Source organism: Lagenorhynchus albirostris, chromosome 5 (assembly GCF_949774975.1).
Source record: "Lagenorhynchus albirostris chromosome 5, mLagAlb1.1, whole genome shotgun sequence".
NCBI classification, from domain to species: domain Eukaryota; kingdom Metazoa; phylum Chordata; class Mammalia; order Artiodactyla; family Delphinidae; genus Lagenorhynchus; species Lagenorhynchus albirostris.
Window position 1 is genome coordinate 70,850,759 of NC_083099.1, and position 15,885 is coordinate 70,866,643.

Sequence of the window (15,885 nt, forward strand, 5' to 3'; positions counted from 1 at the left end):
TTAGCTTCAGATGTACAGCATAGTGATTCAGTATTTTTACAGATTATACTCCATTAAAAGTCATCACAAGATAATGGCTATAATTCCCTGTGCTGTATAATACATTCTTGTTGTATATCATAGTAGTTTATGTCATACATAGTAGCTCGTATCTTACTAGATCTTTCTCTTTTCTCCCTCTTTATTTTTCTTTTACCTATTTCCCTCTCCTTTTCTTTCATTTTGCTCCCTTCCTTGCCATTTCCTTGTTCATTTCCTCTTGCTCCTCTCTGTGCCTTGACTCTGCCAGCAACCTCGGAGCTTATAGCTCAGCCAACCACATGCTCTCAGATCTGAACAGTCTGGTGATACATTCTGAAAGACAGAAAGCTTTTCTGTTTCTGAGGTTGTTTCTGCTGCAACAAAAGCATTGCCCCCTGAGAACTAGCTGGGCGAAATGAAAGCACCTGCAGGGTAGACTGAAGTACTTTTCCAAATCCTCCTTTCATGACAAAAAATAAGAATCTCATAGGTCCTTAAGTTCACATGGAAGGGGTTGATCTATGAAAGTATCCCAAAGATGTGGTCTTCCATAAGTCCTTACATCCCTACTCTGAGCCCCAGAAAATAAACCTCTCTCTACCCCTGCTCCAGCAAGACACTAGGGCTGTATACAGCAGGACCACTTACAATACTTTGCTAAATCTGGATCAGTCCCTTTGAGACCATATAAATATATATTGGCTGAGCCATAAAGCAAATGTCCAGGCCCCTGTTCCTCTCCCAAGGACCAAGTAAGCTCACCAGTGGCAGTGGTGACTATCTGCAGCAGTTTTGCTCAAAGTATGGTCCCTTACCAGAAGCATTAGCATCATCTGAGACCTTGTTAAAAATGCAAACTCTGGAGCCCCAATGCAAATCTAAAGAATTAGAAGCCCTGGGAGGGGGGCCCAGCAATCTGTTCATAGCCCTCCAGATGATTCTAATGCTGGTTGGTGTTTGGGATCTACGTGCAGTTGTGTGGGGACAACCCTGAACTACGAACTGGGATATATGGTACTTCTTCCTGGTGAGGCCCCTAACTCATCAAGGAGTGTGGCTAAAATATGCACCCTCTCCAGACCCCATTTCCTCCCCCAATCAAATGACGAGATCTTCCTTGGTGAGCGCCAGGCACTCTTCTCTCATGCATATTCTGTGAGCCTTCATGAAGTATGGTTTGAGGCAGCAGTGGAGCAGGGCTCCCAGCCCAACATCATCAATATGAGATGCTCTGACTCCACTATCATCTTGCCTTCTTAATGTCTTGAAGGCTATTCTCCAAGAATCTTGAGTTAAATTATAGTTGAACTTGGGTGGAGCTGCCTCAGCTCTCATCTGTAATATGGTCCACGTGTCTGCTAAGCTGGGACATAGGATGGGTGGCTCTTGAAGTGACCAGGAGCCAGAAATAAGGGATGGGGCTGAGCCCAGGGAGGGCAGGTCAACAAAGACAAACTTCATCCAACTGCCAGTTTCATTGAGGTCTAGCTCCAACTCAGAGTGAAATGTGTAAAAAAAAATTGGGGGCCAGTTATAAGACTTGCTGCTATCCTCTTCTCTCACTGAAATGAATAGAATGTTTATCTAGAGAGGTCGCTACATAAAAAAAGAAGCTAACAGCCCAGCAGAGTTTGATTTATCAAGAATTTGGTTGTCATTCTGGGTCATTTGGGCTGACGCATTGTTAGACACACTCAGTAAAAGTCAGCCCGAAAAGGGTCCTCTGTGAGACTGCACTTTGACTTCTATCAAGAGGAATGTCCACTTTAGCCTGTCAGCCACCACATATGTATGGAATCCCTACCATGTGCCGGAACTAGGGATGCAGTTAACAAGTTAGAGATAGTCCCTTCTTTTGTGGAGCTAACAGTTCAGCAGAAACAAGGCACTTCGCCTAAGTGTAATGAGTGCTAGAAGGAAGTGTTATCAGAGCCAATACAGGGGAACTCCCCTAACACCAGGACCTTGTATTAGCAGAAAGCGGCAATCTACTCAGGGACAAGATGGCCACACTTTTAAACCCTAGCATATCTACAGGATGCAACAGACTCCTATCAATAACCATGGCTCTCTCAGAGGAGCAGGGGAAGACAGGATCCTCCTCAGAGGGGTACTTCCCACCTCTTCCCCACCTTCCCTTCCCCCAGGGATACCCCAGTGGAGGGGGGCTGGGATAGGCATTGATATGTCAGGATGGGGGTGGGGAGAAGGATGAGTATGAACGTTATAACCTATAGCCTGACATAACTACTTCACACTATTATTTTTAGCTGTTAACATGGTTATTCCCTATTCCGACATTCACTAAAATCACAATTTAAAAGGAATACCCTATGAATTAGGTCTTCTTAATGAAATCCAATCATACACAAATTATTGAATTCTTGGTAAGTAAATGTAAGGCTGTGATGGAGCCTGAGGCTGGACATCCAGCTGCTGCCTGCCTTGTGTTCATCTCCCCACAACCATCCCATAACAAGGTGTCCAGGAAAAAGGGCCACCAGGTACAGAACCAGGTACACACTTACTGTTGTCCTCAGCAACACGACGTCTGCTTCTTGCAAGGAACACGGGATGCAATTTGCCCACACGTGCCAAGCGGGTCTCCAGTAAAACACCAAGGGGAGGATCCCAAAGGAGAAGATAGATCCAGCAAGGCAGAGGGTTTTCCGGAAGCTCTGAGTCCGGTAGCCAAATATCTCCTGGGACAGAACCAAAATGACCCCAAACATTGATTAAGCACAACAAACGACAAATGAACAAATTGGAATTTTGGTGATGAAACTGGTGGGAGGGGCAGAGAGTGAAGAAGCTGAGGAAGGTAAGGGGAGGACAGAGTGAGGGGTTGAGGAAGTGAAGAAGAATCCCTGACAAAGATCCTTCCTTAAACATGATCCCAGCCCTCCAAGAAGTTGTAATCTAACTGGGAAATTCAGTTTCTACAATTTCAGCACGTGGCTACCCCATGCCAAACACTACACTACATGATATGCTATATGGTTTCAGTCTCTCAAGCATCTCCTGAATAGGGGAATATGACCCTCACTCCATAAATGATGAGGCTTAGCTCAGAAAGGCTGAATGTAATGACTTGTCCAAGGCCACACAGCTGGCAAGTTCTGCTGCCCTGATTCAAACCCAGATCTGTCAGCCTTCAGGTCTTGAACTCAACCCACAGACGTGATCAAGAGTGACAGAAGGACTGGGTGACGGCAGCAATGAATGATTCCCTTGGCTGGAACCAGGGAACCGCCATGGGCAAGAGGGGCTAGAAAAGGCCTTGAGTTTGGAGTCAGGATTTGGTGAAAGTGTTTGACCAAAAGAGGATGAACAACTAAATCCCAGCTTGCCTTTAAGGGTTTGCGGTACAGGGAGCTATGCCTTCCTACCCTCCTCTCTTGTTTAATAACAAAAAGAATTTTACATCAAGGGGAAAACACCGCAGAGACAATTTAGTTTATTTCAACTATTGAGAAGCTGCTATGTGCCATGAGGGTACAAATAACAAAAAGATAAGAGACCGACCTCTAATAAATGTATAATCTGGACAAAATTCTTCCTTCCAAGGAAAGCCTGGGACAGAATGGAAAACCACACCTGAAGCTTATGGCCTAGGTCCCACAGTTATATCCCACAAAGTCATAGGTGTACTTTATACCGGTTATGATGGCTACAGTTGAGAGGAAGGAGAGGGTCCGAGTTAAAAGCACATTCTCTGGACCAAAACACTTCGAGTTCAAAGCTTAGTGTGCCCCTTACTGGCTGTGACCTTGAACAAGTTAGTTAACCTCTTTATTCCTCAGTTTGTCATCTATAAAATGGGGGTGCTGATAGTACCCCCGTCCCAGGGCTGCTGTGTGTTACTATGTATAAGTGCTATGTAAACATTTACTGCTGCTGCTACGATTTTACTATTTCCCCTAACATAGACCTGAAATTCGACCCCTGGGTTTACTGGCATTTAGAGCTAAGAATTCTTAGTGTCAATAGTTCTGCTTCTATTAGAATTGCCTGTTAGGATAATAAGGGAGCTGGAACATGCATCTTTAAATCCACCGACTTCTCTGTCTCACTTGGTAAAGATATATTATCAGAAAAGTTTCTGTGATCCTTGACGGAAAGCTGCTTTCATGTGTAGTTACTAGGTCCCTTTCTCTTATTAGCAGTGCACGCAGGTGCCAAACGGCTTCCTTAGGTAGTGTCCACATCTGGCATGCCTTTGATAAAATGCTTACCTCGCCTCAGAAATACAAGCTCTTGACTCATTTTGCAAAGTAGAATGTCTATCCTGACATAAATATTCTTCTGTCCCACACTCAAGCTGTTGGTCCCCAGATGCCAAGCCTGAGATGCTCTGTCCCCTCACCACGCTAGAAACAATGCTTTGTGGGTTTCATACCAAGCAGGGTCCCAATTCTAAATTCCAGACACCTGTCTGAGTCCATCCCACTGTCTTTTCCCACATGCTTTTATTATATTCCTACACTTTGGAACAGATCAACTTCTACCCGCCCTCCCCATCTGGCTATTTTTTCATCTTTTTAAAATACTATATTTAAAAGGTTGCTTATCTTGCCATTCAATCTAGCTCCTCATATAATATAACTAAGTTATGCCAGTTCTATAAGCACAAACCTCCTTGTCAATGTGCATTCCTTTACAGGCTATGCAATGAGAGCTCTGTGTAGTTTCCAAAGTGTCTTCATGTTCATTATCAAAGTAAAGCAGGAATGATGACCTTCCATTTCCAGCTAAGAAAACTGGAATTTAAAGTAATTATAGGACTTCCCTGGTGGCGCAGTGGTTAAGAATCCTCCTGCTGGGGGGCTTCCGGGAAGGTGGCGGAAGAGTAAGACGCGGAGATCACCTTCCTCCCCACAGATACACCAGAAATACATCTACACATGGAACAACTCCTACAGAACACCTACTGAACGCTGGCAGAAGACCTCAGACCTCCCAAAAGACAAGAAACCCAACCCCCACACGTACCTGGGTAGGGCAAAAGATAAAAGAATAAACAGAGACAAAAGGATAGGGACTGGACCTGCACCAGTGGGAAGGAGCTGTGAAGGAGGAAAGGTTTCCACACACTAGGAAGCCCCTTCGCGGGCGGAGGCTGCGGGTGGCGGAGGGGCAAAGCTTCGGGGCCGCGGAGGAAAGCACTGCAACAGGGGTGCGGAGGGAAAAGCGGAGAGATTCCCGCACAGAGGTTCAGGGCCGACTGGCACTCACCAGGCCGAGAGCCTTGTCTGCTCACCCGCCGCGGCGGGCGGGGCTGGGAGTTGAGGCTCGGGCTTCCGTCGGAGCGCACAAGGAGAGGACTGGGGCTGGCGGCGTGAACACAGCCTGCAGGGGGTTAGTGCGCCACGGCTAGCCGGGAGGGAGTCCGGGGAAAAGTCTGGACCTGCCGAAGAGGCAAGAGACTTTTTCTTCCCTCTTTGTTTCCTGGTGCGCGAGGAGAGGGGATTAAGAGCGCTGTTTAAAGGAGCTCCAGAGACCGGCGCGAGCAGCGGCTAAAAGCGCGGACCCCAGAGACGGGCATGAGACGCTAAGGCTGCTGCTGCCGCCACCAAGAAGCCTGTGTGCGAGCACAGGTCACTATCCACACCCCCCTTCCGGGGAGCCTGTGCAGCCCGCCACTGCCACGGTCCCAGGATCCAGGGACAATTCCCCCGGGAGAACGCACGGCGCGCCTCAGGCTGGTGCAACGTCACGCCGGCCTCTGCAGCCGCAGGCCCGCCCCGCACTCCGTGCCCCTCCCTTCCCTCGGCCTGAGTGAGCCAGAGCCCCCGAATCAGCGGCTCCTTTCACCCCGTCCTGTCTGAGCGAAGGACAGACGCCCTCCAGTGACCTACATGCAGAGGCGGGGCCAAATCCAAAGCTGAGCCCCTGGGAGCTGTGAGAACAAAGAAGAGAAAGGGAAATCTCTCCCAGCAGCCTCAGAAGCAGTGGATTAAAGCTCCACAATCAACCTGATGTACCCTGCATCTGTGGAATACCTGAATAGACAACGAACCATCCCAAACTGAGGAGGTGGACTTTGAGAGCAAGATTTATGATTTTTTCCCCTTTTCCTCTTTTTGTGAGTGTGTATGTATATGCTTCTGTGTGAGATTTTTGTCTGTATAGCTTTGCTTCCACCATTTGTCCTAGGGTTCTATCCTTCCTTTTTTTTAAAAAAAATTTTTCTTAATAATTAATTTTATTTTAATAACTTTATTTATTTTACTTTATCTTCTTTCTTTCTTTCCTTCCTTCCCTCACTTAGACAATGAATCAGCCCAAATTGAGGAGGTGGACTTTGAGAGCAAGATTTATGATTTTTCCCCTTTTCCTCTTTTTGTGAGTTTGTATGTGTCTGCTTCTGTGTGAGATTTTCTCTGTATAGCTTTGCTTCCACCATTTGTCCTAGGGTTCTATCTGTCCTTTTTCTTCTTGTTGTTTTTTTAATTTTTTTTCTTAATAATTATTTTTTTATTTTAATAACTTTATTATATTTTATCTTACTTTATTTTATTTTACTTTATCTTCTATCTTTCTTCCTTTTATTCCTTCCTTCTCTCCTTCCTTCCTCCCTCCCTCCCTCCCTTCCTTCCCTCCTTTCTTTCTTTCTTTCTTTCTACTTCCACTTATTCTCCCTTTTATTCTGAGCCGTGTGAATGAAAGGCTCTTAGTGCTGCAGCCAGGAGTCAGTGCTGTGCCTCTGAGGTGGAACAGCCAACTTCAGAACACTGGTCCACAAGAGACCTCCCAGCTCCACATAATATCAAACGGCAAAAATCTCCCAGAGATCTCCACCTCAACACCAGCACCCAGCTTCACTCAACGACCAGCATGCTACAAGGCTGGACACCCTATGCCAAACAACTAACAAGACAGGAACACAACTCCACCCATTAGCAGAGAGGCTCCTAAAATCATAATAAGTCCACAGACACCCCAAAACACACCTCCAGACGCAGACCTGCCCACCAAAAAGACAAGATCCAGCCTGATCCACCAGAACACAGGCACTAGTCCCCTCCTCTACGAAGCCTACCCAACCCACTGAACCAACCTTAGCCACTGGGGACAGACACCAAAAACAATGGGAACTATGAACCTGCAGCCTGCAAAAAGGAGACCCCAAACACAGTAAGAGAAGCAAAATGAGAAGACAGAAGAACACACAGCAGATGAAGGAGCAAGATAAAAACCCACCAGACCTAACAAATAAAGAGGAAATAGGCAGTCTACCTGAAAAAGAATTCAGAATAATGATAGTAAAGATGATCCAAAATCTTGGAAATAGAATGGACAAAATGGAAGAAACATTTAACAAGGACCTAGAAGAACAAAAGATGAAACAAACAACGATGAACAACACAATAAATGAAATTAAAAATACTCTAGATGGGATCAATAGCAGAATAACTGAGGCAGAAGAATGGATAAGTGACCTGGAAGATACAATAGTGGAAACAACTACTGCAGAGCAGAATAAAGGAAAAAGAATGAAAAGAACTGAGGACAGTCTCAGAGATCTCTGGGACAACATTATATGCACTAACATTCGAATTATAGGGGTTCCAGAAGAAGAAGAGATAAAGAAAGGGACTGAGAAAATATTTGAAGAGATTATAGTTGGAAACTTCCCTAATATGGGAAACGAAGTAGTTAATCAAGCCCAGGAAGCACAGTGAGTCCCATACGGGATAAATCCAAGGATAAATATACCAAGACACATATGAATCAAACTGTCAAAAATTAAATACAAAGAAAACATATTAAAAGCAGCAAGGGAAAAACAACAAATAACACACAAGGGACTCCCCATAAGGTTAACAGCTGATATTTCAGCAGAAACTGCAAGCCACAAGGGACTGGCAGGACGTATTTGAAGTGATAAAGGAGAAAACCCTGCAACCAAGATTACTCTACCCAGCAAGGATCTCATTCAGATTTGATGGAGAAATTAAAACCTTTACAGACAAGCAAAAGCTGAGAGAGTTCAGCACCACCAAACCAGCTTTACAACAACTGCTAAAGGAACTTCTCTAGGCAAGAAACACAAGAGAAGGAAAAGAACTACAATAACGAACCCAAAACAATTAGGAAAATGGGAATAGGAACATACATATCGATAATTACCTTAAATGTAAATGGACTAAATGCTCCCACCAAAAGACACAGATTGGCTGAATGGATACAAAAACAAGACCCATATATTTGCTGTCTACAAGAGACCCACTTCAGACCTAGAGACACATACAGACTGAAAGTTAGAGGATGGAAAAAGATATTTCATGCAAATGGAAATCAAAAGAAAGCTAGAGTAACAATTCTCATATCAGACAAAATAGACTTTAAAATAAAGACTATTAGAAGAGACAAAGAAGGACACTACATAATGATCAAGGGATCGATCAAAGAAGAAGATATAACAATTGTAAATATTGATGCACCCAACATAGGAGCACCTCAATACATAAGGCAAATACTAACAGCCATAAAAGGGGAAATCGACAGTAACACATTCATAGTAGGGAACTTTAACACCCCACTTTCACCAATGGACAGATCACCCAAAATGAAAATAAATAAGGAAACACAAGCTTGAAATGATACATTAAACAAGATGGACTTAATTGATATTTATAGGACATTCCATCCAAAAACAACAGAATACACATTCTTCTCAAGTGCTCATGGAACATTCTCCAGGATAGATCATATCTTGGGTCACAAGTCAAGCCTTGGTAAATTTAAGAAAACTGAAACTGTTTCAAGTATCTTTTCCGATCACAATGCTATGAGACTAGAAATCAATTACAGGAAAAGATCTGTAAAAAATACAAACACATGGAGGCTAAACAATACACTACTTAATAACGAATACACTACTTAATAACGAAGTGATCACTGAAGAAATCGAAGACAAAATAAAAAAATACCTAGAAACAAACGACAATGGAGACACGATGACCCAAAATCTATGGAATGCAGAAAAAGCAGTTCTAAGGGGGAAGTTTATAGCAATACAATCCTACCTTAAGAAACAGGAAACATCTCGAATAAACAACCTAACCTTGCACCTCAAGCAATTAGAGAAAGAAGAACAAACAAACCCCAAAGTTAGCAGAAGGAAAGAAATCATAAAAATCAGATCAGAAATAAATGAAAAAGAAATGAAGCAAACGATAGCAGAGATCAATAAAACTAAAAGCTGGTTCTTTGAGAAGATAAACAAAATTGATAAACCATTAGCCAGACTCATCAAGAAAAAAAGGGACAAGACTCTAATCAACAGAATTAGAAATGAAAAAGAAGTAACAACTGACACTGCAGAAATACAAAAGATCATGAGAGATTACTACAAGCAACTCTATGCCAATAAAATGGACAACCCAGAAGAAATGGACAAATTCTTAGAAATGCACAACCTGCCAAGACTGAATCAGGAAGAAATAGAAAATATGAACAGACCAATCACAAGCACTGAAATTGAAACCGTGATTAAAAATCTTCCAACAAACAAAAGCCGAGGACCAGATGGCTTCACAGGCGAATCCTATCAAACATTTAGAGAAGAGCTAACACCTATCCTTCTCAAACTCTTCCAAAATATAGCAGAGGGAGGAACATTCCCAAACTCATTCTACGAGGCCAGGATCACCTTGATACCAAAACCAGACAAGGATGTCACAAAGAAAGAAAACTACAGGCCAATATCACTGATGAACATAGATGCAAAAATCCGCAACAAAATATTAGCAAACAGAATCCAACAGCACATTAAAAGGATCATACACCATGATCAAGTGGGGTTTATCCCAGGAATGCAAGGATCCTTCAGTATACTCAAAACAATCAATGTGATAAACCATATTAACAAATTGAAGGAGAAAAACCATATGATCATCTCAATAGATACAGAGAAAGTTTTCGACAAAATTCAACACCCATTTATGATAAAAACCCTGCAGAAAGTAGGCATAGGGGGAACTTTCCTCAACATAATAAAGGCCATATATGACAAACCCACAGCAAGCATCATCCTCAATGGTGAAAAACTGAAAACATTTCCACTAAGATCAGGAACAAGACAAGGTTGCCCACTCTCACCACTCTTATTCAACATAGTTTTGGAAGTTTTAGCCACAGCAATTAGAGAAGAAAAGGAAGTAAAAGGAATTCAAATCGGAAAAGAAGAAGTAAAGCTGTCACTGTCTGCAGATGACATGATACTATACATAGAGAATCCTAAAGATGCTACCAGAAAACTACTAGAGCTAATCAATGAATTTGGTAAAGTAGCAGGGTACAAAATTAATGCAGAGAAATCTCTGGCATTCCTATACACTAATGATGAAAAATCTGAAAGTGAAATCAAGAAAACACTCCCATTTACCATTGCAACAAAAAGAATAAAATATCTAGGAATAAACCTACCTAAGGAGACAAAAGACCTGTATGCAGAAAATTATAAGACACTGATGAAAGAAATTAAAGATGATAAAAATAGATGGAGAGATATACCATGTTCTTGGATTGGAAGAATCAACATTGTGAAAATGACTCTTACTCCCCAAAGCAATCTACAGATTCAATGCAATCCCTATCAAACTACCAATGACATTCTTCATAGAACTAGAACAAAAAAATTCACAATTTGTATGGAAACACAAAAGACCCCGAATCGCCAAAGCAATCTTGAGAACGAGAAACGGAGCTGTAGGAATCAGGATCCCTGACTTCAAACTATACTACAAAGCTACAGTAATCAAGGCAGTATGGTACTGGCACAAAAACAGAAAAATAGATCAATGGAACAGGATAGAAAGCCCAGAGATAAACCCACGCACATATGGTCACCTTATCTTTGATAAAGGAGGCAGGAAGTACAGTGGAGAAAGGACAGCCTCTTCAATAAGTGGTGCTGGGAAAACTGGACAGCTACATGTAAAAGTATGAGATTAGATCACTCCCTAACACCATACACAAAAATAAGCTCAAAATGGATTAAAGACCTACGTGTAAGACCAGAAACTATCAATCTCTTAGAGGAAAACATAGGCAGAACACTTTATGACATAAATCACAGCAAGATCCTTCTTGACCCACCTCCTAGAGAAATGGAAATAAAAACAAAAATAAACAAATGGGACCTAATGAAACTTCAAAGCTTTTGCACAGCAAAGGAAACCATAAACAAGACCAAAAGACAACCCTCAGAATGGCAGAAAATATTTGCAAATGAAGCAACTGACAAAGGATTAATCTCCAAAATGTATAAGCAGCTCATGCAGCTCAGTAACAAAACAACAAATAACCCAATCCAAAAATGGGCAGAAGACCTAAATAGACATTTCTCCAAAGAAGGTATACAGACTGCCAACAGACACATGAAAGAATGCTCAACTTCATTAATCATTAGAGAAATGCAAATCAAAACTACAATGAGATATCATCTCACACCAGTCAGAATGACCATCATCAAAAAATCTAGAAACAATAAATGCTGGAGAGGGTGGGGAGAAAAGGGAACCCTCTTGCACTGTTGGTGGGAATGTAAATTGATAGAGCCACTGTGGAGTATGGTATGGAGGTTCCTTAAAAAACTACAAATAGAACTACCATATGACCCAGCAATCCCACTACTGGGCATATACCCTGAGAAAACCATAATTCAAAAAGAGTCATGTACCAAAATGTTCATTGCAGCTCTATTTACAATCACCCAGAGATGGAAACAACCTAAGTGTCCAACATCGGATGACTGGATAAAGAAGATGTGGCACATATATACAATGGAATATTACTCAGCCATAAAAAGAAACAAAATTGAGCTATTTTTAATCAGGTGGATAGACCTAGAGTCTGTCATACACAGTGAAGTACGTCAGAAAGAGAAAAGACAAATACCGTATGCTAACACATATATATGGAATTTAAGGGAAAAAAATGTCATGAAGAACCTAGGGTTAAGACAGGAATAATGACACAGACCTACTAGAGAATGGACTTTAGGATATGGGGAAGGGGAAGGGTAAGCTGTGACAAAGCGAGATAGAGGCATGGACATATATACACTACCAAACGTAAGGTAGATAGCTAGTGGGAAGCAGCCGCATAGCACAGGGAGATCAGCTCGGTGCTTTGTGACCGCCTGGAGGGGTAGGATAGGGAGGGTGGGAGTGAGGGAGACGCAAGAGGGAAGAGATATGGGAACATATGTATATATATAACTGATTCACTTTATTATAAAGCAGAAACTAACAAAAAAATAAAATAAAATAAAAAAGAAATCAAAGCAATTTTCACACTGAGGACATATACTCAATCCTGAGCACATTGAGAGTCTGTTCTGATGAATATGTAAGTCGAGTGCTGGGAACGAGACAAACTGTAGGACCAGCCCAAGATGGGAGTTCTAGTAAGACATAGCTACACAGAATGACTTATCCCAAAGGCCTATACCCACGGTGTAGCAGTAGACCAGAAATAAATTAAGGCCCTTAGAAAAAGACAAGAAATATTTCCATTTTCAGCCTTGGCTCTGGGTGAAATGAAAATTTTCTTTGTGAATTCTTAATCATGAGCCAGCCATATTTTCAGGATAATCCCAAAGACCTTAAATCAAGATATATGTTAAATTTGTCCTGAATTATTGGTAGCTCTGGGCTTTTGGCAGAAGCAAATCCTCTAGATGAACATACCTTCAAGAACACCCCATAGCAGCAATTTAGATAGAGTTCCACTAAACAGTAGCTCAAATGGAAAAATCTCAAAACTCACAAGAAAAGAAGGTACAAAAAGAGAGCCACACAAAAAACAAGACTCCAGAAATGGAAAATATCAGGCTTATAATATAAAAATAAGTATTTCAATATTTAAATGAGTAAGAGAAATATTACTCAGCCATAAAAAAGAGTGAACTAATGCCATTTGCAGCAACATGCATAGATCTAGAGATTATTATACTAAGCAAAGTCAGACAGAGAAAGACAAATATAATATTACTTATATGTGGAATCTAAAAAACAGTACAAATTAACTTATTTACAAAACAGAAACAGACTCACAGACATAGAAAACAAAGTTATGGTTACCAAAGCGGAAGCCGGGGGAGGGATAAATTGGGAGTATGGGATTAACAGATGCACATTACCATATATGAAATATATGAATATATATAGGGAACTATATTCAATACCTTGTAATAAACTATAATGGAAAAGAGTAAAAAAAAGAACATATTTACATTAAAAAAAAAAAAAGAATCCTCCTGCCAATGCAGCGGACACGGGTTTGAGCCCGCGTCCAGGAAGATCCTACATGCCACAGAGCAACTAACCCGTGCACCACAACTACTGAGCCTGCACTCTAGAGCCCGTGAGCCACAACTACTGAGCTCACGTGCCGCAACTACTAAAGCCCCTGTGCCTAGAGCCCGTGCTCTGCAACAAGAGAAGCCACCGCAATGAGAGGCCCGCGCACCGCAACGAAGAGTAACCCCGGTTCGCCGCAACTAGAGAAAGCCCATGCACAGCAACGAAGACCCAACACAGCTAAAAATAAACTTAAAGTGATTATAGTAATAGTTATTATTAACAACTAATAATTTGAAAACAATGACGGCAGCTAACATTGGTGGAGCACTGAAACGCCTTTCACCAAGCACTTTATACACACTTTCCTTTTGTTGAAAAAGACTAAAGTTTCCCAATGTACGATGCTCATAAGTGACTCAGAGCTGGGCCTCCAGTCCAGGCCTCGGCAGCACACGGAAGACAATGTGAGCTGACCATTTCTACTCTAAGGCCGTTCTTCATTCTGTTTTTAATATCAGTTCAATTGAAGAAATATTTTTTTTAAGTGTCCAGAGAATAGCAGGCATGTGCTAGACACAGAGATAAATGAGACAGTGCTTCCAGCGTCAAGAAGCTCATTAGTTTAATGGGAAGCTCCAGAGGCACATAAACAGATTAAACAAGTTTAGAGCAATACAAGTGTTATAGAGAGAGGTGACTATATAAATTGTCGTCTGAATTGGGTGCTATTAATAACAACACAGGTAGACCAGAAGTATCCCAGGAAAGCCAGATGAACACCCCCTAGTCATACCAGAGTGGTACCCTAAAAGCTTGCTTGCTGTCAGCCTGTGGACACAACACCAGTTAGTAGCTCATGACCCATAACCCATTGCCAAATTTTCAGTAGAAAAGCTGGAATAATGTGGACAAGGAGTGTTCAGTTATTGCTTGTTGAAATGAGCTGAACTGTACTGACTTGAAGTGAATTACATTGCAGGGACTATTCATAGATACTGGGTTTAAAATTGCAAAACTTAGCCCAGTGCTGTTTCTTATCACCCCATAGCAATTTCCTTCCCGCATTACAAAGTACCTTCCATGTCTCCAAAAATGCTTGGGAGAACTGTCCCTGCTACCGTGCACTCCACCCACCCTTCCTCCCACAAAAAGGAGTCAATCAGTCAAAAAAAAAAAAAAACATGTTGGGAAAATGTCCAAAGAATATTACCCTCATGGCAGTCTACATGCATTACGGAATAGCGTGCTATCACTTTCATCATCCCCCTCCAACCCACAGATTCTCCTCCTCCCTCTGTCCCAGGGCATCTACATCCTTTGCACCCCTAAGGGCTTAAAGTCTGTCTTCCAGGTGTGCAGGCCTTCTCCCTTCTTCCCTATACTCAAGAAGTCAAACTATGCTCCCCGGAGCAATGATCTAAACTACCTCAGCCAACAGAACCTCTTAAGAGTCTACAGACCCTCTCCCTAGAAACACACACACATAAAGTTCTCCATAGAGATTCAGGGGGTTCCCAGAATCTAGAAAAGACCCTGCCCTAGAGGGTTCATAAGGCTAAATCAAGGCTGATCTTTCAGAGTTTACACTCTTTATGTGAACCTGGGGTCTGGCACTAGGTAAGCACTTAGTGAATGCAGAAGTGTGAAGACAGGAACTCACGGAAATGCAGGGGAGAGTGAGAGGGTGACAACAAAAGCAGAGCAGTGACTGACTCCAAAAAGCTCCATCGGGTGGTATTATCACCTGGGAGCCATCAAGTCCTGAGAATGGTTCCTGGCCTTCTAGTCCCAGAGGCTGCCAGGAGAACACCTCTCCCAGAGAATACTCACATCAGCCAGGTCTCAGAAACCGGGGTGTCATGAGAGAGGGAGATGTATGTGCCTGTCACACGGACCAGATAAATACATGCTCAGGTATTAAGAGTTTGTTCTCTTCCCAGCGGCACCATTTCCACAGTTGTGATTGTCCTGCCGATGGAGCTGTAATCAAGCACAGTGCCTAAACTGGGCTCTGGAATCTTCTCTGACGAATTCTCTCACCCTGACTGACATGTCTTCTTTTAATATATTCAATCAATTACAGTCAGATCCTGTTGGCCTGAGAGCCATTTATTCTCTTTAAGACAATTTTGCATTTCTCTACTGGCTTCATGAAACATTGAAAAGTTTAAGTGATTCATTTTTTAAAAGTTTACTTCCCTAAAGATAAGCTCTTTTCCCTTATTTCCAAATGTTGGGAGTGAAGAGAATGTTTTGCTACAATTTCCACGCGGTACAACAAGTTGTGCTACTGGAATGCAGTTTATGTTACTGCCGATCTTCACCACACACTCTATTTAAATTTCTGTCTGGATCATTTCCTGTTTCCCACTTTTTTGTGCTAAAGAACATTTCCTAAGTGTCCTAAGTTAACTTCTCCATCCAGCTGAGAAATTCTCAACCTGAATGATCTAATCTTAAACTGAAGGCTCAGAAAGAATGGCCTGCAGACAGGTTTCTTGTTGGCCTGATAAGTATTTCTTAAAACTTTAAATTGGCCCAATTATTT

General features: G+C 42.1%; 1 protein-coding gene across 1 annotated transcript in view; it reads right to left on the reverse strand.

Moving 5' to 3' along the window:
• ATP13A4 (ATPase 13A4) overlaps nt 1-15,885 on the reverse strand; it is a 143,901-nt gene that overhangs the window by 96,912 nt on the left and 31,104 nt on the right. The window contains exon 2 of the mRNA XM_060149282.1: nt 2,550-2,723. Within this exon, the coding sequence (XP_060005265.1) occupies nt 2,550-2,723 (174 nt within the window). The remainder of the gene's footprint in view (nt 1-2,549; nt 2,724-15,885) is intronic.